Raw genomic sequence first — 20,150 nt, 5'->3', positions numbered from 1 at the left:
GCCAGGGGGTGGTGTGTAATTGTCCCAGGTCACTGGGTGGGGCTTGAGCCTGTTTTGTGTTGTTTTGTTGAAAAGGAACCTCTAGAGACTGACCCCAACCCTTGTTGCTGCTGGCTCCACCTGGCAGAAGGGTTACACTTAGATTCCTCATGACACAGAGATTGGGCAAGTCCCATCTCTGGTAACTCAAGTGAGCACAGCATTGTCGCTCTAACTCCAGGAGCATCACAGTGAGCTACAATGTGGTCTACAGTGGATTCTCTTTTGTGGGCTCTACCGATCCTTGGGACCCAGCCCTTACCCTAATCCTGGCTCTGCTCCTCCTTACCCGAGAAAGCCTCAGCAAAGCTTATCTCTCTAGTACTGCTGGCTTTGGGTGTCTCCTGCTCTCAGTGCTGTCAGTGTTCAGGATGCATACTCTAAATGGGGGCCTCCGGGTAATTACTCAGTAACTGTACAGGTTTGGGGGATGTGACCTGCTCAGGATTCTGCTCTGCTTTCCAAACTCCACAGAAAAGGAGGTGGAGCTTTCCCCACCCGGGATGAGAGAAGGGGCACCGGTATCTGAAATGGCAGGTTCTTTACCCTGGGGTGACTTTTCAATTCACCTGCCTTCAATGGGAGCAGGAGATGCCCCTCGGACTGGCCTGTTCCCATGTCAAAGGAAGGACAGGCATGGGTAGGTCTGGAAACATGTGGAGATTTCACATTCTGCGTGTTACCCATTCCCAGATGCCCTCTTGGATCCCTGCTACTGCAAGGACTTGTCACTGCTGCGTGCTGCCATCCTACATACTCCCACAGCAATCCCCCCAGGCTCTCAAACTCTGGGGTGGGGGTTAGTGTGTGCAATATGCAGGCTGGGAGAGAGTCTCTGCGTCTCTCCTGCCTGGGGGCATCCCGTGCTGCCCTCGTCTCTTATGCTTTTCTTACCTTTAAATGGGTTGTTTGTTTTCCTTGACTCCCCTGCCTGTCCTTCCTGCTTGGTGTCCTCAGGGCCTTCCGGGGTCCGACTGCTTTCCTCTGAGGGCTCCTCATATGCCTTGGGAACTTCGAGTGTTGCCATCTTTCTGGGGAGGGTTGGGGAGTGTCGGTCCATGGGAGGAGACAGAGTTGGGACAGGGGCTTGTAACAGAGCTGGGTTCTTCCTGGACTGTCGGGGAGGCACCGTGGGGCTGTCCCTCTTCAGATGCACTTGGCTCTCTGTGGCTGCAGCCTCTACCTCCTCAACCTGCTTGTTTTTAGGCAAGTATATCTTGCGTCGAGCCCCGGAGGCAAGCTCCTCTGGTGTGGCGCAAGGTAATGCTGCAACCAGGTCGCTGGAGTTCTCCTTCATGCTGCTTTCGAGATGCAGATCAGAAAGCCCATAGTCTGCCTGGCCTGTTCTGTCCAGGGGCACATTACCCACCACAATAGAAGGGACAGACAGCAGGGCTGACCCTTCTGGTTCATATGCCTCCCTGGCTGGCAGTGTCCTACATGCTAAAGGACTGATACCCAGAGCTTCTTTGCTGGTAACTAACTCTTGGTTAATCATTCCCGTGAGCCTTCTAGATGTTCTGGGGCTTAAATGCAAGCTCTCCGCACTTTGGAAGAGCTGGTTATTTTGCACCCTTTCTAAGATTTTCCTTGATGTGCTGGGGCTTAGCCCTGCAATGCCCACTTCCGGCAGTGCTTTCTCCTCCCCAGCAGGCTGCCTCCCCTCCTCTTCAGTCTCAGCGTCCTTCTTTGTGGGGCCCTTACTTTTATCCGGCTCGGATGAGGACATTTTTAAAAGCAGAAGTAAATAATTCTTCAAGGAGGACACTAGGTTTCTGTGCTGTACTTTGTGCTCCAGGGATACCTCCCCCTCCGGAGTTCTCTCTTCAGCCCGCGGAGTGAGTGGCGCCTCCGTTTTCGGTTCAGACCTACCTGTAGAGGTCATGCTGCTTCTCCCCGCGGCAGCTGCTGGCTCCTTGCCTAGAGTCACAGCTCTCTGCTCACTTTCCTCCCCGCTCTTAGGAGCCAGCGACACAGGTGCCAGCTTGGCACTGCCCTCCTCAGCGGAGCTGACTGGAAACCGTTTGTGGTGAGGCGTGGCAGCCAGCGTTGGTGCAGATTCATTTGTTTTCCTAGTCTCCATTTCTCTTTTCACGCCACCTGGCAGCTGGGCTGCCGATTGGTTCTCATCAGCAGGGGCTTCTTTGACTGGAAAAGAGGAAGCTGAGCCTGGTGCTTCCATAGACTCAGAGATCTCTGTGATGGAAATGGGACGCAGCACTTCCTTACTCACTTGGGTGGAGACCGGAGCTGCCTGTTTAGGCACCCAAGACATCCCACCCACCACTCCGCCTGCTTGCTGTGAGGTCTCATGGGAGGGCTCCACAGGGCTCTCCTCTACCTCTGTGCAGGACAAGCTGTTCCCTAACCAGCTTCCAGCTGGCTCTGTTTCTGCAGTTAATGGCTGAACAATCTTCTCACCCTCCCCCATTCCACTCCAGCAGGCACCTGGTTTAAGCAGGGCTTTGCCTCCAGGCTTACGACTTGCTTCCTTCAATGCTGACCCAGCTGTAGCTAGCTCCTCATTCTCCTTACTAGGAGTTGGTCTTTGCTGGGTCTCTTTGCCTGGGAAATTCAGGGAATGCCCTGCTCCCTCCTCTTTCCAAGGGGGATGTTCCTCCCAGCTGGGCTGTGTGAGACCAGAAGAACCAGCAGGAGGCCTCTGGGAACTCTCTTGGCTTATTTTCAGCATCCCTGTTCCTTGCGGCCTGGGGCTGGCTGGCTGTTCAGACTGCTCCATCTCTCTCTCCATGCAGATGGGCTTCCCTCTTGTGAGCTCCTTTAATTGTCTGGTTTGAAGATTACGGTCCTCCATTGGCTCCAACGCTGGATGTTTCAGGTCGCTGGTGGAGGACAACACCTGCTTCGCTGCCTCCTGAACCTAGGTAAAAAGGGAAACCATGATTATGTTACTGCCTGGATCCACTTGGCGTTAACTTAGCACCTTGGGCCTATCTACACGCTACACTGCACAGGGTCTGGATACCATATTGGATCATGGTCTGGTCTTGCCTCTGTGGATAGGACCAAACAGTTAGGGCCTGATTATGAGAGGGGTTGAGGGACACTAGATGGGGAGGCCCCGAGTTACTACAGAGAATTCTTTCCCAGGTGTTTGGCTGGTGGGTCTTGCCCACATTCTCAGGGTCTAACTGACTACCATATTTGGGGTAGGGAAGGAATTTTCTCCTAGGTCAGATAGGCGGAGATCCTGGGGGTTTTTCACCTTCCTCTGCAGCGTGGGGCACAGATCACTTGCAGGTTTCAACTAGTGTAAATGGTGGATTCTCTGTAACTTTAAGTCTTTAAACCATGATTTGAGGATGTCATTAACTCAGCCAGAGTTGGGGGTCTATTACAGGAGTGGGTGGGTGAAGTTCTGTGGCCTGCAATATGCAGGAGGTCAGACTAGATGGTCCCTTCTGACCTTAAAGTCGGAGTGCCCCATGCTTCCACTGACTGCAGTTGGACCTGTGGGGGTTCAACACCTCTGAAAAATCAGGCCCTCACTTGTAACTATGCTCCTGCCATGCAAAGACCATGGCTACAACACAATTCTCTTCTCTACATGTTCTCATATAGCGCTCAACACCATAGCATTGGAGCACCTTCCAGCAGTGCATTAAGCAACGTGACTAGCTTCTGTCATGTGTTGTTTGTTCTCCAAGCGTCTCCTCAAGACGAGATGTGTGTGCAGTTAAGTGTCTTGTTGGATTTTTTTAATGTTATTGTTTTAAATGCCCATGCTCCTTTGTGCTTATGTTAGTGAAGGCAAGATCAAAGAAATGTGCCTGGCAGTTGGAGCCGAAGGTGGGGAGGTTTCTGATGGGGAGTTCACTCCATAGTCTCGGACCAGCCGTTGAGGAGGTTGTCTCCCACACCAATGAGCTTTACTCTTATTGCAGAGTGCTCCGTGGGCTGGAGGAGCGGAGTCACTGACTGGAGTCTTCATGCCAGAACTTACCCTTCATGTTACGCAATTGTAACACGTCAAGAAATGGCATGCACAAAGTACATAAGCCTGGAGAAGCCCATTTCCCAGAAAGTGTGATATGTTATTGCTGACTGCAAATCCCAAAATGTAGATGCCAAGATGAAACAATGGGAGAATCACTCTCTCCCATCTCTCCCTTAGCAATTCGTAACATTCACGTGAAAAGGGCATGGGGATGCCAGAACAGATCAGAGCAGAGGTTCTTCTAACCCAGCGTCAGTCTCCAACAATGATCAGCGCCAGATGCTCCTTAGGAAGCTGCAGGACACCTCTCACCTGGCAAATATGGGATAATGTGCCCCCTTGTGAAGGTCTCATCCTAACCCCTAATAGTGAGAGATCAGTTTAAAGACTGAAGCAGGTGGTTTTATCTCCTTCCCAAAACTTTTTTAAACATCAACTATTATAACTAGATATTCCTGATATCCATATAAACACCCAGTCTCCCTCTGAATCTTGCTAAATTCTTGACCACTCTGACGTCCTGTTGCCAATGAGTTACATAGTCTAATTACATGTTGTGTAAACAAGTATTTCCTTTTATCAGTATTGACTTTGTCTTATTCTTATCTTATGAGACAGGGAGAACTGAAGAAGTTTCCGATCTACCTTCCCTAGGCCAGTCATTATTTTATATACTTTTATCATGTCCCCTCTTAACTATCTCCTCTCCAAGGTAACAATCCCAGTCTTTTCTCTTTCTTTGTATGAGAATTTTTCTAGCCCCTAATCATTCTTGTCACCCTTCTCTGAATCCCTCTAGTTCTGCAATATCTTTCTAGAGATGGGTGGCCAGTGCTGCCCACGGAATCAAGATGAGGCTACTCCATTGATTCACATAAAGGCATTAGTCTATTCCCTGTATCATTCACCATCCCATTCTTTACGCAGCCTAACATTCAGTTTGCTTTTCTGAAGCTGCGCATGGAGCAGAGGTTTAACTGAGCTGTCTGCAACGATGCCCAGAGCTTTTTCCTGAGTTAACAATTTGTTCAGAACTCTGTAAGGTGTAGGAGTCATTCAAATCATTCCCTCCAATGTACACTACCTGGCATCCTCCCCTCTTCCCCGTGGGGCAGGTGCCAACCCCGGTCCTTCCATTTGGGCAAGATGAAGTTCGGGGTCACGGCAGCATCACTGCCGATGCGCCATGTGGCCATGCGATCCTCAGCGATTACCTCTCCCTCTCACTGCCGCATTAGCAGCGGGGTTTCGCATCCACAGCCATGTATTCTTGAGGGAAGAAGGTCACGGCTCAGAGTACAAGTTCCCCCTCCCCCACGCAAAGCAAGACTCTCACTGAGCCCGCGCACTGCTCCATATCACCTAATATAGTCAAGTGACAAGCAGCCTCCACTTCAGCCTTGGTGATGCAGAGACCATGTGATTCTGAGTGCTGAAACCTCTTGAAAAACCTGATAAACTGCTCATGTGGAATCTGACTGCAGGCAGAGAGGAGGCCCTTATACTCTCCATTAGCTGAACAGAAGTGCAAAGAGCTGTTTCCCTGAGTCTCCGCTGGCAAATCATCTGCCCTGCAGGGGACAGTTCTGAGTGCCCAAGAACCTCCAATACACTCACTCCTAGGCTTCCCCAAAGAGAGGGGGAGCTGAAATCAGAAAATCCCTAGGAAGCTGTTAATAAAGCATTTCCTGCAAAAAGGATCAGAGAGAACTGGCCTCTCCAGCAGTCATATTAACCCACAAACACTTTGCTACCATAGAAGGCCAGTTGCAGGCACTCACCCTATCCCGTGTCCTCCAGCTCTCCCGGAAAAGGAGTGTTGAGTTTCGAAGGTTAGAACCCCAGGGAATGCAGAGCTAAGGTCCCTCATACCCTCACTTTACAAGAGTGTTAGCTAACACCAGCAAGAAAAACACAAATGTTGGAGAACCAGGAAACAAAGAGCTAAGGTGACATTTCCCACACAACCTCAACTCTGCCCCTACATCCATGTCCAGTGGAATGGTACAGCAGGACTCTGATTCACACAGTTCAATGGGCAATCGGTGTAGCCAGTTCACCACCACTGGCCATGGGGTACTTGCTACTGTTTCCAAGGCATCACCAAAGACACTCTGACCTGCCTCAAAAGAGGTTCATAATACAGAACGGGATTTCCCAATATTGTCTTTTCTGGAATTGCCACAGGAGTGTTCTCAAATTCCAAAGGGAAGAAGTAGCAGGAAAGGTGACAGCATACAGCAGCAAACTTTGTAACAGCATGAGCTGTGTAGAATGGGAGAGAATGAGGGATGGACAGTATATAATCACTCCTCCACTTGTGTATCCACATAGGGAAGAGCAGGTCTCAGTGTCACATGTAAGTTGGCAATCAAGAAGACTGATGGGTGTGCGGCTGTGGTTAGCCAAAGCAGTTCTGGCTGCCAGGGTGCAGGCTACACCACAGCTCCAACTGCTTTGAAAGTCTCTTCCGCTGGGCTGGGCTGTGACGGGCACACACTCAGGGAGAGCCGCTCCCACTGCTCGTGCTGCTGCAGCTATATGCTATTTTTAGTGTGCCAGCCTGATGAGAGCTAGTGCCGGCATGTTTCCTCCAGCTGGGAATCATACCCCCAGCTCCAAGTGCAGCCATGGCCGTAAACAGTCAAAAAAGAGGAGCACGGAAACTAGAAGAGAAGAAATGTTACAACAAGAATGGCAGACAGGTACCCCCATCGCAAAATGATAGAGAACGTTCAGATTCCAAAGAGCAAACACCTGGCAATGTGACCAGGTAACATCTAAACTATCTCCATCACGGCTGCCCTGTAGGCACAACACAACACCGCTAAGCAAAACCCAGGAGGACACCGGCTCTGTTTCTTGATATAACGGACAGTGGGGCATTCTACTTCTTTCAGCACACCAGAACTGACAGTGAAGAACTTGAGGAACAGCAAATACAGGATTCATGTGGTGAAATCACCTAAGCATCCCCCTGCAGAAGGAAGCCCTGGAGGCTCGGATGCAGTCACTAGGTTAGCTAGTAGCTATTCATTAGTCTGTGGTTATTTTTAGCTTGTGTGTTTTATTCTTCTTTGAACAAAAGAAAAATGGGGTAGGATGGAGAGATGTAACGGTGACCCCTGGAGACAATGGATACAAACCCTATCATGGGACAGGATACTAACCTTGTCATCCCAACCCGATCATGTGACGGGGACAAGGCAATGAAGTACAGTCTCTTTTCAGCTCCTCTCAGTCGGACTCTTATTACAATGGATACAATCTTTGAGGTGAGAGAGATGGCCTCAGCTTGGACTACTGGAGATGGGGCTGGAGAGGAATGAGTCAGTCATGGTCATGTAACAGAGGAAGAACTGGCAGGCTTGGCAAAGGCGTGGATGAGGGAGGAGACAACACATGTGACCCCAAATTGCAAGCTGGGGTGACCCAGAAGATGGTGAAGTTACAGAGTGATGGAGGGGTTTGGACGAGTGAAGAGGAGCTCAGTTTGACTTGCTGGCAGCAGACACCCCAGAGGAGAGTTCCTTGAGACAGACAGACATGCAGGACAGTACAGACAGGGACAGTCAGGGTGTAGCAGTAGATGTAATCCATGAGAGAGGAGGAGATCATCCCATAGATTGGTGTAGAGGGAGAAGATCTGGCAAACCTCATAGAATTTGCAACATCTCACAGAAAAGAGCTGCCGTGGATGAGCTTCAATGTACACCATCCTCCCAGAGCTTACTCATTTCACCACAGCATGACAATGTCAAGTCAAGACCTTGTACTGTGGACACCTTATTAGACCCACACTGTGAGGTCAGGTGATGGAGCACAAATTCCATTTAACTTCAGCTGATTAGAAAACTGAAGGTTGTCATAGGATTTTGTAAAGATGCTCCACAGCAAATATAATTAATGTCTGTTATCTGTACCATAGCAAGAGCACTTCCTATTTTACGGCATTTACACCATGGGCAGAATGAAGTAGTAGTTAAATCAGAACCAACTTCTCCTCTGATCTTTGGGTCAGAAGTGGATCAGGCTTTGGCTCCAGTTTTCCCACTACAGCCAAGCTCTGCTCAGAGGGAATCTATTTGAGATGGCCCTGTCCAGACCAAGGGAAAGATTTTTTTGTTTTAAAACTCATGACAGTCAATTAACACATTCTAACCACAACCTAGTACCCAGTGTAGACAAGTTTAACACCTTTAGAAATGTCTTCGCTAGGCATAGCTCCAATAGTGTTAATTATGACCAGCTAATGTTTCAGACACGACCATCTTTGTCTACACTAGGTGCGAGACGGCATTTATCCACTTGTTCGTTAGGGAGCTGTAGCGGGGTGGTCACCCGCTCCAGCCTTAAAGGGCTTAAAACAGCCCAGGAGAGGGCTGTGGCGGGGAGCAAGCAGTTCCCAGGCTGATTGGGGGAAGCAGGCTCAGCTGTGGCCACGCCGCAATCAGGGTCAGCTGGCCCTTATGAGAGGGCAGTGGGCCAGGAGCAGAGTCTCTCTGCCTTTAGAGGGAGAAGAGCCTGGCTGCTGGGGAGCGTACCTGGGCACCTAAGGTGGAGCAGGGTCCGGGAGGGACACGGGGGCCAGCGGCAGCAAGACACCAGCCTGCAGAGGGGGCTCTGGAGGCTGGAAGAGCTAATTCCCTGAGAGACCAGCAGGAGGTGCCGCAGGGGTGAGTCCCGCCCCATGACAGGAGCATGTTTTCTAAGAGGATGTGTTTTCCAGTGTAGACAGAGCCCTAAGGATGGCAGCACATGACTGGTGCCAGAAACCCTCCTGCTCGGGAGCAAGCAGCACAAAGCCAAGTGGCAGGCGGCAAAGCTCAAGAGCAGTGTTGCTGCGGATTTTTGTGGCACGACAGGGATTAATGCAGCAGTTTGATGGTAAGAGAAGTGATATGGCCCATGGGGGCTGTGCAGTCAGCTTAAAGAAGGATCCAGGGGACTGTACTGGGATAACTGCAGATGACTCCAGGATACAGAACCTCAATTCTTCTTCAAGTGCTTGTTCATGACAATTCCAATCAGGTATGTGTATGCGCGTACGTGCACGGCAGCCTGAAGATTTTTCCCCTATCAGCATCAGTCGGGTTGGTCTGGGCACCCCCTGGAGTGGCATCATCATGGCGCTCAATATAGGCCCCTACCGAGCCGCTACCCCCATCAGTTCCTTCTTACCACCAGTGACGGTTAGCTGGAACTTCCCCTTGCTCTTGTCGTGACAAGCCCATTTGGCAGTCTGTATATAGTTCTCATTAGTTCCATAGCGTTAAGTAGCTAGTAAGTCCTTTATTTAGTTCTTAAGTTTCCTTTGGAGGGGCTTCCCCTCCAGTGCTATTCCGGCACTAGGGCATGCCGCGGTCTCCTGGCTTCAAAGCCTGTGAGGTCTGCAGCAAGTGTATGCCCGGAAGCAATCCTCACACTTCGTGTCTGAAGTGTTTGGGGGGAAAGCCATCAAAAGGATCGCTGTAGGATCTGCAGGAGGTTTCTCATCAGGATACTGAAAGATAGAAATCAGCACCTGAAGATCCTCCTAATGGAAGTGGCACTCCAGCCCCAATGCGACCCCGGTGCCGAGTACCTCCTCCTCGGTACGCAGTGCCCCAGCACCGTCAAGGGGAAAGCCTCTCGGCATCGTCATGGCTCCACTCGCAGCTCACATGCCGCAGGCAGGCACCGGTCTCAATCGCCAGTGCCACAGAAGAAGAGGAGGCCAGAGAGGGGTCGTTCTCCCCACCCCAGCTAGACCCAAGGAGCCAGCCTTTGTGAGACCTGAGTAGGGCCACACTACTTCGGTCTTGCTGCCAGAGACGGTCGCGTCGACTCCTGCCCCTGTGGAAGGGCGGTCGAGTCTGGACCCTTCTCGCTCGCTGAGGCCAAGCTGACAACTACACCTCCCGTCGACCCCAGAGGTGTTTGAGGCAGCACGGGACCTGCTCCAGCTTACGGCACCATTCTCCCCGCCTAGACAGGAGAGGTCGTCAGCACTAGTCGCTCCCCGGCACCGTCAAGGGGAAAGCCTGGCGGTCTTCATCCCTGGTGCACCGCTCCCCGGCACGAGAACAGGGTCAACACCCTCATTGGTCCCCGAGCCTGCAACGCGGCCCCTCTGTGCCTTGAAATACCGCTCCTCCATGGTCCTCCTTTTCGGAGACCTCTGAGTCAGACTCCTATTGATCTCATAAGAGCAGAAGTAAACGGTCCAGGTCATCACGAGACTGGCAGCCTTACGTGGCACAGTGGCCCTTTTGGACTCCCTGGGCCCTTCACCAAGGCCAAGGGTCGCATTCCAGGGCAGCGGCAGTGGCCTCGGCTACTTTTGTACCGCCACCGGCACCGTCGGCATTAGCAGAATCAGGGGTAGCTCCATTGTTCCCTGACGTCACCATCCCAACTCCAACCCATCGTCTAGGCCAGCCCCAGCGGTTTCAGCGCTGACTCCTCAGCACTGACAGCTTCAACAACTTCAGCACCGGGAGCCTCGGCATTGATGTATACAGCTCTGGCACCGAGGGCCACAGCACCGTTCGCATCGGCTTCAGCCCAGGATCCCCAAGCACTGCAGGACTCCTTGGGTGTGGAGGGAAGAGAATAGCCACTCCTTGAAGGGTCTCTTCCTCTTCCTCTCCAGATGAAGCACTGGCAGGCACTTTGGTAGCCCCGGCCCTGGAGGACAACAGGGTCCAACAGCAATTGCTGAGGAGGGTTGCCCAGGGCCTAGGCATTCAGGTGGAGGAGGTAGTGGAGGATGCAGATCCAACGGTGGATATCCTTGCCCCCTCCGGACCTGCTCATATTGCCCTACCCCCATAAAGACCATTGCCAACACCACCAAAACCGTGTGGCAGACCCCAGCTTTGTTGCCTTCTATGGCTAAGCACAATGAAAGATGCTATTTTGTGCTGTCCAGGGGCTACAAGCACTTGTATACCCGTCCTCCACCAAATTCCTTGATCGTGGATACTGCTAACCAATGTGAGCACCTACCAAGGCCCCTTCCCAAAGAATCGGGAGGTGAAATGACTCGACCTTTTTGGGAGAAAGGTCTACTCCACTGGCAGCTTGCAGCTCCGCATTTCTAATCAGCAGGCCATTGTCAGCCGGTATTGCTACAATACATGCGGGGCAATGGCAAAGTTCATAGAGCTGCTGTCACAGGACTCCCATGCCGAATTCTCGGCCCTGGTGGAGGAGGGCAAGCTCATTTCCTGAGTTTCGTTGCAGGCCGCTCTGGGTGGGGCTGATGCGGCCACTCGAGTGATGTCATGGGATTGCCATGAGAAGGGTCTCCAGGCTCCAGGTATCAAGTCTGCCACACGAGGTCCAGCAGACCATTCAGGATCTCCCCTTTGAGGGCGTGACTCTATTTTCTGAAAAGACGGATAAAAGACTACATAGCCTAAAAGACTCAAGAGCCATCCTCAAATCACTGGGCTTCCATATCCCCGCCACGCAGTGGAGGCTTTTAGGCCACAACCTCCTCCGTGGTTCTACCAACAGCAGAACTGGCAGGGTGGCTCACGGAGGAGAAACAGGAGTGGCAGGAAGAGGCCACACCTGTCCTCAGGCCAGGGCTCTAGTCCGTCCAAACCTTCATCTGGCCAGAAGCAGGCCTTTTGAAGGTGCAAAATAGGATGGCACACCAGCACTTGGACTGGATCCAACTTGCCTTACCTTCTGGTCGTGACTATGCCCTTTCTACCCTGCGTGGGTCCGTATCACATCAGACTGCTGGGTGCTCTGCATGGTAGAGAGGGGATACTCTCTCCAATTCTCTGCCATCCACTCTTCCATCCGCCTTCCCCGACCCTCTTCAGGGACCCTTCTCACAAGCAAATCCTCATACAGAAGGTTCATTCGCTCCTATCGCTAGGGGCAGTGGAAGAGGTTCCTCTGGAGCAGAAGGGCAATGGTTTCTATTCCTGGTATTTCCGGATACCGAAAGCCAAAGGCAGGCTCAGACCCACCCTAGACCTATGGGAGCTCAACAAGTTCATGAGGAAGCGGAAGTTCCGCATGGTCTCTTTGGCTTCCATCATCCCTTCCTTGGATCTAGGGGATTGGCATGCCGCCCTAGACTTGAAGGATGCATATTTTCATATAACAATTACACTGTCCCACAGAAGGTACCTCAGGTTTGTGGTGAGCAACAAACACTACCAGTTCACAGTCCTCCCGTTTGGCCTGTCAGCAGCGTCTCTTGTGTTTACCAAGTGCATGGCAGTCGTGGCCGCGTTCCTATGCATGCGTCAGGTACAGGTGTTCCCGTACCTTGACGACTGGCTGATCAAGGGCTGCTCCAGGGCTCAAGTGGAGGCACAAGTCAACTTCATAAGAATGATGTTCGATGAACTGGGCCTTAACTTGAACATGGGGAAATAAACTCTGTCCTCTGTTCAGCAGATAGAGTTCACAGGGGTGGTGCTGGACTCGACACAGGCCAGGGCATACCTCCTAGAAATGAGGTTTTGGGCCCTGGGCAACATCACTCAAAGTCTTAAAAAGTTTCCCACTACCACAGCAAGGAATTGCCTGAAACTTCCAGGACACATGGCCTCTTGTACCTATGTGGCGCAACATGCCAGGCTCAGATTCCAGCCTCTCCAATCGTGGCTAGCCTCAGTGTATTGGCCAGCTCGGGATAGTTTGGAAAGGGTTGTCACTCTGCCTCGCCTGGTCCTCAACTCCCTCCAGTGGTGGCTTGACCTGCAGGTACTGTGTGCAGGGATCCCCTTCACCGGTCCTCAGCCATCCCTCTCACTAGTGACAGACGGGTCAGCCTTGGGCTGGGGAGCAGATCTGGGAGACCTCAGGACACAAAGCCTCCGGTCTCAGGCGGAATTTGCTCTCCAAATCAACGTCAGAGAGCTGAGAGTGGTGCATCTGCTATGCCAGACTTGCATCTGCTATGCCAGACTTTCTGAGCCCACTTGACAGGGAGATGTGTATCAGTCATGACAGACAACACCACGGTGATGTTCTATATCAACAAACGGGGGTGCATGCTCCTCTCCCCTGTGCCAGGAAGCCCTCATGCTGTGGGACTTTTGTGTAACTCATTCGATACACCTGCAAGCATCGTACCTCCCGGGAGCAAGAACGAATTGGCGGATCATCTCGGCAGGTCTTTTCATGGCCATGAGCGGTCCCTACACCTGGACATCATGAACTCCATCTTCCAACGGTGGGGTTTTCCCCAGATGGACCTGTTCGACACTTGACGCAACAGGAAGTGCCAGCAGTTTTGCTCCTTCCTGAATCACAGCCCAGGCTCCATTGCAGACGCATTCCTCCTCCCATGGGGAGGCCGTCTCCTCTACGCATTCCTGTCCTTCCCTCTCGTTCACAAGGTGCTCCTCAAGATACGCAGGAAAGAAGCTTCAGTGATATTGATAGCTCCAGCCTGGCCCCGCCGACACTGGTACACATCTTTCCCGGAAATATCTGTGGAAGCCCCAGTTACCTTGCCGTTCCTCCTGGACTTAATAACTCAGTATCACAGCTGTCTCCAGCACCCAAATCTCGAGTTGTTGCACCTCACAGTGTGGAAGCTCCGTGGCTGAACCCCACAGAGTTCTCCTGCTCAGACCCGGTTAGAAAAGTCTTCCTGGGCAGTAGGAAACCCTCCACCAAGGCTACCTACCTTGACAAGTGGAAAAGATTCTCAGTCTGGTCTCAGAGTAGCAGCCGTGTTAGTCTGTATTCGCAAAAAGAAAAGGAGTACTTGTGGCACCTTAGAGACATCGGCGCAGCATCACTCATTCCTGACACTTGCCCCTATACCAACCATACTGGACTGCCTTCTCAATCCCAAGCAGCAGTGACTGTCCATGTCATCAATAAGGGTTCACTTGGCCACCATCTCTGCCTTCCATCCAGGCTCAGAGGGCCGGTCGGTGTTTGCCAACCCTATGGTCAGCCATTTCCTGAAAGGTCTCGAGAGGCTATATCCGTACATCTGGCAACCAGCCCTAACGTGGGACCTCGATCTGGTCCTTTTCAAATTGATGGGTTCACCCTTTGAACTGCTGGCAACTTGTTCGCTGCTCTACCTGTCATACAAGGTGGAGTTTCTGGTAGCAATCACCTCAGCCAGGAGGGTGACTGAGATCAAGGCCCTAACATCAGAGCCACCTTACACCGTGTTCTATAAGGACAAGGTCCAGCTCAGGCCACATCCCGCTTTTCTCCCAAAGGTTGTCTCCCAGTTTCACATCAACCAGGACATCTTCCTCCCAGTGTTCTATCCTAAGCCACACTCGAGCGGCAGAGAGCAGAGATTTCACTCATTGGACGTTCGCAGAGCACTAGCCTTTTACACTGAAAGAATGAAACTGTTTTGGCCATGGCAGACAGGATGAAGGGTCTTCCAGTCTCCTCCCAACAAATTTCCTCCTGGATCACGTCCTGCATCCGTGAATGCTATAACCTGGCAGAGGTGCCTGCCCCTCCGCTCACTGCACACTCCAGCAGGGCACAAGCTTCTTCAGCAGCGTTCCTGGTGCAAGTCCCGACCCAGGAAACATGCAGAGTGGCAACGTGGTCCTCCATACATACTTTCACCGCACATTATGTGATTACCAGCAGGCCAGAGACAATGCAGCCTTCGGTAGAATGGTGCTCCAGTCAGTGGAGAACTCCGACCCCACCTCCTGAACTTAGGCTTGGGAGTCACCCGATTGGAATTGACATGAACAAACACTTGAAGAAGAAAAAACGGTTACTCACCTCCTCATAACTGTTGTTCTTCGAGATGTGTTGTTCATGTCCATTCCGATACCCACCCTCCTACTCCTCTGTCGGAGTAGCTGGCAAGAAGGAACTGAGGGGGTGGCGGGTCGGTAGAGCCCTATATTGAGCGCCATGAGGGCACCACTCCAGGGGGCGCCCGGACTGACCTGATGGATGCTGCTACGGGAAAAATCTTCCAGCTGCTGTGCACGCACGCACACACCTGATTGGAATGGACATGAACAACACATCTCAAAGAACAATAGTTACGAGAAGGTGAGTAACCATTTTGGGCGGTTTTTTTTTTGTAAAGCTTGTGTCCAGAAATGGATCTTGACCGGTTCCTTAACATTACAAGGCTGTGCTTCCGGCTACAGCTGCACATCTGCAAGGAAATCTAGAAGAGGAAGGCAGGTGCCAGCCTTGGGAAATGCTGGAACACCTGGCAGTTTCAACTTCCCATTACAGTCAGTGGATGTATTGCATTACCTGCCAAGTATGTGGTGTGAGTGACAGCTATGCTATGCTCTGTTCATTTGGCTATGCCCAGGCAGGAGTAACCCCCGCTCAGAAATACGGTACTCCTCTTTGCTGGTGTAGTAACAGTGTATAAGAAATGGTTTCAGAGAGCAGAAGCGGGTCACAGCTAGCTGGCCCAGGCCATCACAATGGTATACAGGTGGGAAGTTTGGGCTTTTTCCAACCTTCTGGGGGAACTGGAGCAGGAGACTGAATCCACATGCACCTGCCGCTCTCTATTCTCCTGGCAGTGGGGCCTCAACTTGGTCTCTTTGTTCATCTAGATCTGAACTGTAATGACCCCCCGGCACATTGATGTCATTGTTCAGATGTAAAATCCCTGCCCTGAAATCAGGATCACAGGATGTTGGGCCGTAAAACATGTTAATAAGGGAATATGTAACCTCCAGCCCAATACTGCATTTCATGGAAAACACTTCAGATTAAGTGACAAAAATAGACACGGACTGAAAGGAACTGGTGACAGTCAGGAACAGATGCAGGGCTCCGACTCAGCAGCCAGCACAACGACTCTTCAACAGCACTGTTCCAGCAGGGAAGATGGAGCCAACAAATGGCCAGATCTACTGTATGTATGTTTTACCATAAACAAAATTCCACCCGCTGCCCAGTGAAGTTCACAAAGCCTACCTGGCATGTCTGTTTTTCGTTTACATAATGACTTACTAACTGTGCCACTTAGAAGCCAAGGCTCATTGCTAAGCTGAACAGATGTCATCATGCTCTCTGTTTGTCATACACATTCAGCATTCCCAGTTGCCATTTATAGCTAAGAGTGATCTGTGCTCACTGCTTAGCTGATTTGGAAACATTTGCCTGAGGTCACCCTCCCAAAAAAAAAAAAAAAATAGAACTTACATTACCTCACACGGCACTTTGAAGACCACCTGTTCTTCCAAGGAGCCCTGAAGCAAGATTCCTCCTGCCTCCTGTCTCAGCTGGGACAAATCCAGACACGGGGCCACTTGATTCAGAGATGGGGTAGTATGCCGAAGGGGCTGCTCGGTGTTCACTTGTACAGAGTCCAGCAAGTCTGTTTCTTGGATGTTTTTGCCCGAGGAGATGCAAGAAGTCCCTGATGCATTTCCCATCAGGAGGGGGTGCTGCATTGCAGACCTTGGCTCCAGGGTCCTGCTAGGAGGCTCAACTCTCTTCTTATTCAAATCCCCAGGCGGTTCACTTTCCTTTTTGGTTACCTTTGTATCTATGGCCTCATTCTCCTCCAGTTCCTGTTCCACAGATTGGCCTTTCTGCTCCTCTCCTGCTACAGCCTCTACCAGGAACATCTCAGATGCTGGTGGAGGAGTATCTCTTTGCCTGTTAATGCTCACAGCCGGAAACTGCAGCTGAGCCCCATTCTTGGCTTCTTCTGGGGCTTGTGGCATCTTCTCTTCCATTACATGTTTTGCTCCACTCTCAAGATACATCTCTGTCAAGGAGAAGTAAGTGTCACCCCTGAAAGGCGGGGAGCATCGCTGAGGTTTGCCAGTTTCAGCATCCTCCTGACTGCTGGGTGTTCCAAGTTCTTTGACTTCTGGAACATCTCCCACCACCTGGCTCATTGCAGCTACTGATTGCATGCTCCCCAGCAGGGCGACGGAAGGGGCATTTCTTTGACTTTGAGAGAGATTTTGGCTCTCTCTCAGCCCATTTTCTTGACTTGAAACTTCCTGTTTTGCTGCCAAGAGGGCAGCAGGCTCTTCCTCTTTCTTTTTCTTCTTTTTAGCAAAGGACTCTCTGGTGATGGGCTTGGTAGTTATTTCCTCCACCGTCTCATAGATGTATGTGAAAAAGCTATTTCCATTTTCCTCCCCGCTTTCCATAGAGGAGTCTCCATTGGTGGTCACCTCTGCATCCAGAGGCCTTGTTAGGAAGTTGTTTGAATATCCAGTGGTTGCATTTAAGGATGGCTCCTTGGGCTCAGCAACATCTTCCCATAATCTTGACTTAGGATCCCCAACATGCACCTTTGCTACATCTTCCTTCTCCCATAGGGAGGCACCTGAACACAGATTCAGATCCCCAGTCAGCCGGCGCTTTCGCTGGAATCTCTCAGGGCTTGTCCTCCTCAGCTTCTCCACCTCCATGTTTTCTTTCCCTCGTTTTCGGCTCTGCTCTATTTCATGCAACTTGGCTTCTGCCTTTCGCTTGAGTTTGGCAAACCACCTCTGATGTATTTTATACTCCGTCATGGTTCCCACTTCCAGGACACCGGAACAGGACACGATGCCTTTGGTATTCCTAGCAGAGGCCTGGTAAATGGCCGCATCATCTTCCCTGCATCTGGTGACCAAAAACAACATAGTGAGACACACCTGTCCCTCTCAAGGCACTTTCCAGACACGCGTGAACACACCCACACACACGTCAGTGAGAACAGTTCAGAAGAAGAGTCCTTTTTACAGCTGGTCAAAGAGTAGCCACCTGGTACAACACTCAGGAAACGGGGGATATTTTGGTATCACCATTATTTTCAAGTCTGTTCACCGTATGACGTCACAAATACTAAAGGGCTCACATCAGGTAGAGTCTAACCGAAACCCAAGTGCTTGTGAAACTGCCATGAATTTGTCAAGGTAAAAAGACTAAGAAAAATCCATACTCAGAAGTGGTGACTGTTTGGCTGAGTTATGCTCAAACTTTGAGCTTTCCTGGCCAGATGAGGAATTCCCTATAGCTCTTAGCCACAGCTGGCTGGAGGGTGCTGCCCAAGCAAGGGTACCAAGAGGCAGTGAGATTCACCAGCTCCAGTGGTGCAGCCATGCACTCCCCCTTCTTGCACCACAGACACAGGCGAATGCACAGGGGTGAAGCCATAGTTGCTCAGATGCCCAGCTGGGTCTGGAGCACTACAATCAGTGCCAGCCTGCTTTCCCCACACCCAATGCTCCCTGAGCACTAGCAACAAGAGGATGGATGGCTGCTCCTGGAGCAGGTGCCTTGGCAAGAGACTCCCTAACATATGCAAGGCAGCCACAATATGATCCTCAGTTTCCACATGCAGGAGGCATAAGCTGAAATATTGGCATTGGCCTAAACTGGAGAGGACTGTGGTGAAGAAGGAACGGATGGCACCAAGAACTCCATTGATTCCACCCTGATCAAGTGAATCCCCATGCAGGATTCTTCTCTCAGGCTCTGACGTGCTCCTTGAATTTCCTTCTCCAGCCTTCCCTTTTGCCACAGGAAACCAGTCTAATGAGATCACTCCCCCAACTCCACCTCACCTCACATGCCTATGCCCAGTAGTTGTTTGAAACCTACCTTGACTGGTTGTAACAAGTGGGGCTTAGCAGGACAAACCCATTTATGAATCTCGCTGCGGGAAAGTGGATAAAAGTTCATAAAAGGTTCCAGTCACCTATGGCAACCGAATGGCCTCCTGATGTATCAAGGACTTTTCCAATCTTGTCTGGTAAACCAGAGGAGGGTGGGACTGGAAATCAATGAGTCAAACTTAGTGCATTGGAAATAAGGATTTAACAGAAGGGTAAAATAATGAAGAGATGGGCTATTCTACCCATCACTCCCTTTGTGGGAGGGGTTCTTAAAGTTAATTAGCTGGCCAGCTGAGAGATGGGTGAACAGGAAAGGAGTGAGCTTCACCATCATGGCTGCCACCCTCACCATCTCCTGGGATCCACCATGACACTGTTGGGCTTTTGTCAGCCTGATCATGACAGATGTCTTCAACAGACTGGGCCAGAAGGATCCGGCTGGACCAGCTAAATCAGGGGTGGGCAAACTATGGACCAGGGGCTGCATCCGACCCTCCAGATGTTTTAATCTGGCCCTCGAGCTGCTGGGGAGCAGCGGCGCTCCAGCTGGGGAGCAGGGTTTGGGGGCATGTCCCCCCTCCGGCTCCTAAGTGTAGGGGCAGCCAAGAGGCTCCGTACGCTGCTCCTACCCCAAGTGCCGCCCCCACAGCTCCCATTGTCCAGGAACTGTGGTGAATGGGAGCTGCAGGGGCAATGCCCGCGGACAGGGCAGCCCTCAGAGATGCCTGGCTGCGCCTCTGCATAGGAGCCGGAGGGGTGATATGTCACTGCTTCTGGGAGCTGCTTGAGGTAAGCGCCGCCTGAAGCCTGCACCCCTACCCCCTCCTGCATCCCAATCCCCTTCCCCAGCCCTGATCCCACTCCAGCCCTCCGAATCCCTCGGTCCCAGCCCGGAGCACCCTCCTGCACCCCCAACCCCTCATCGCCAGTTCCACCCCAAAGCCTGCATCCCCAGCCAGAGCCCTCCCCCCCCCCGCACCTCAACCCCCTGCCCCAGCCCCTTCCTGCACCCTGAACTCATTTCTGGCCCCACCCCAGAGCCCGCACCTCCTCCTGCACCCCAACCCCCAATTTCGTGAGCATTCATGGCCTGCCATACAATTTCCATACCCAGATGTGGCCCTTGGGCCAAAAAATTTGCCCACCCCTGAGCTAAATCCTGAACACTGCCTGGTTCCTGCCAACACCCCTTCCTTTGGGTCTCCTTTTCCTTCCCCACTTTATTTCTTATCCCTCCTATCCCTGTCCTTTTGCCTTCTGTCTAACGAGAGTCTAGCTCAGCCAGCCAAGACTATACAAGTTTTAACACTGCTGTGAGTCTATGGCAGAGAGACAATGCCCTATACCAGAAGTTTTCACCTTGGGGGTGTGGGTGTCAGACTTTCTAGGCGCGTGCGGTGAGCCAGGCCTGTTTAAGAGAATGGCGTTGCAACCTGGTCCACAGGGTCACAACACCACTCAAAGTTGGCCCGTCTGTCCCTCTGTTGTGATGGGGGGCAGCATAGGTAACGGTGGCTAGGGCTGGAGGTTGCTCAGCTCCCCCAAATCTAAGCCACCCCGTTGCCCACATGCACGGCCCAGCTCGGCAGGTGATGCCCACC

The 20,150-nt window shown here is 51.7% G+C and overlaps 1 protein-coding gene across 1 annotated transcript in view; it reads right to left on the bottom strand.

Annotated features, from left to right (window-relative positions):
- The window catches only part of ALPK3 (alpha kinase 3), an 85,750-nt gene that overhangs the window by 10,137 nt on the left and 55,463 nt on the right, over positions 1 to 20,150 (bottom strand). Inside the window, exons 4-5 of the mRNA XM_077828911.1 lie at positions 16,135 to 17,554; positions 934 to 2,920 (exon numbers count right to left, since the gene is read on the bottom strand). Of these exons, the coding sequence (XP_077685037.1) occupies positions 934 to 2,920; positions 16,135 to 17,554 (3,407 nt within the window). The remainder of the gene's footprint in view (positions 1 to 933; positions 2,921 to 16,134; positions 17,555 to 20,150) is intronic.

Source organism: Eretmochelys imbricata, chromosome 10 (assembly GCF_965152235.1).
Source record: "Eretmochelys imbricata isolate rEreImb1 chromosome 10, rEreImb1.hap1, whole genome shotgun sequence".
Lineage (NCBI taxonomy): Eukaryota > Metazoa > Chordata > Testudines > Cheloniidae > Eretmochelys > Eretmochelys imbricata.
Note: the sequence above shows the minus strand (reverse complement) of the source record. Positions and strands in the feature narration are given on the sequence as shown.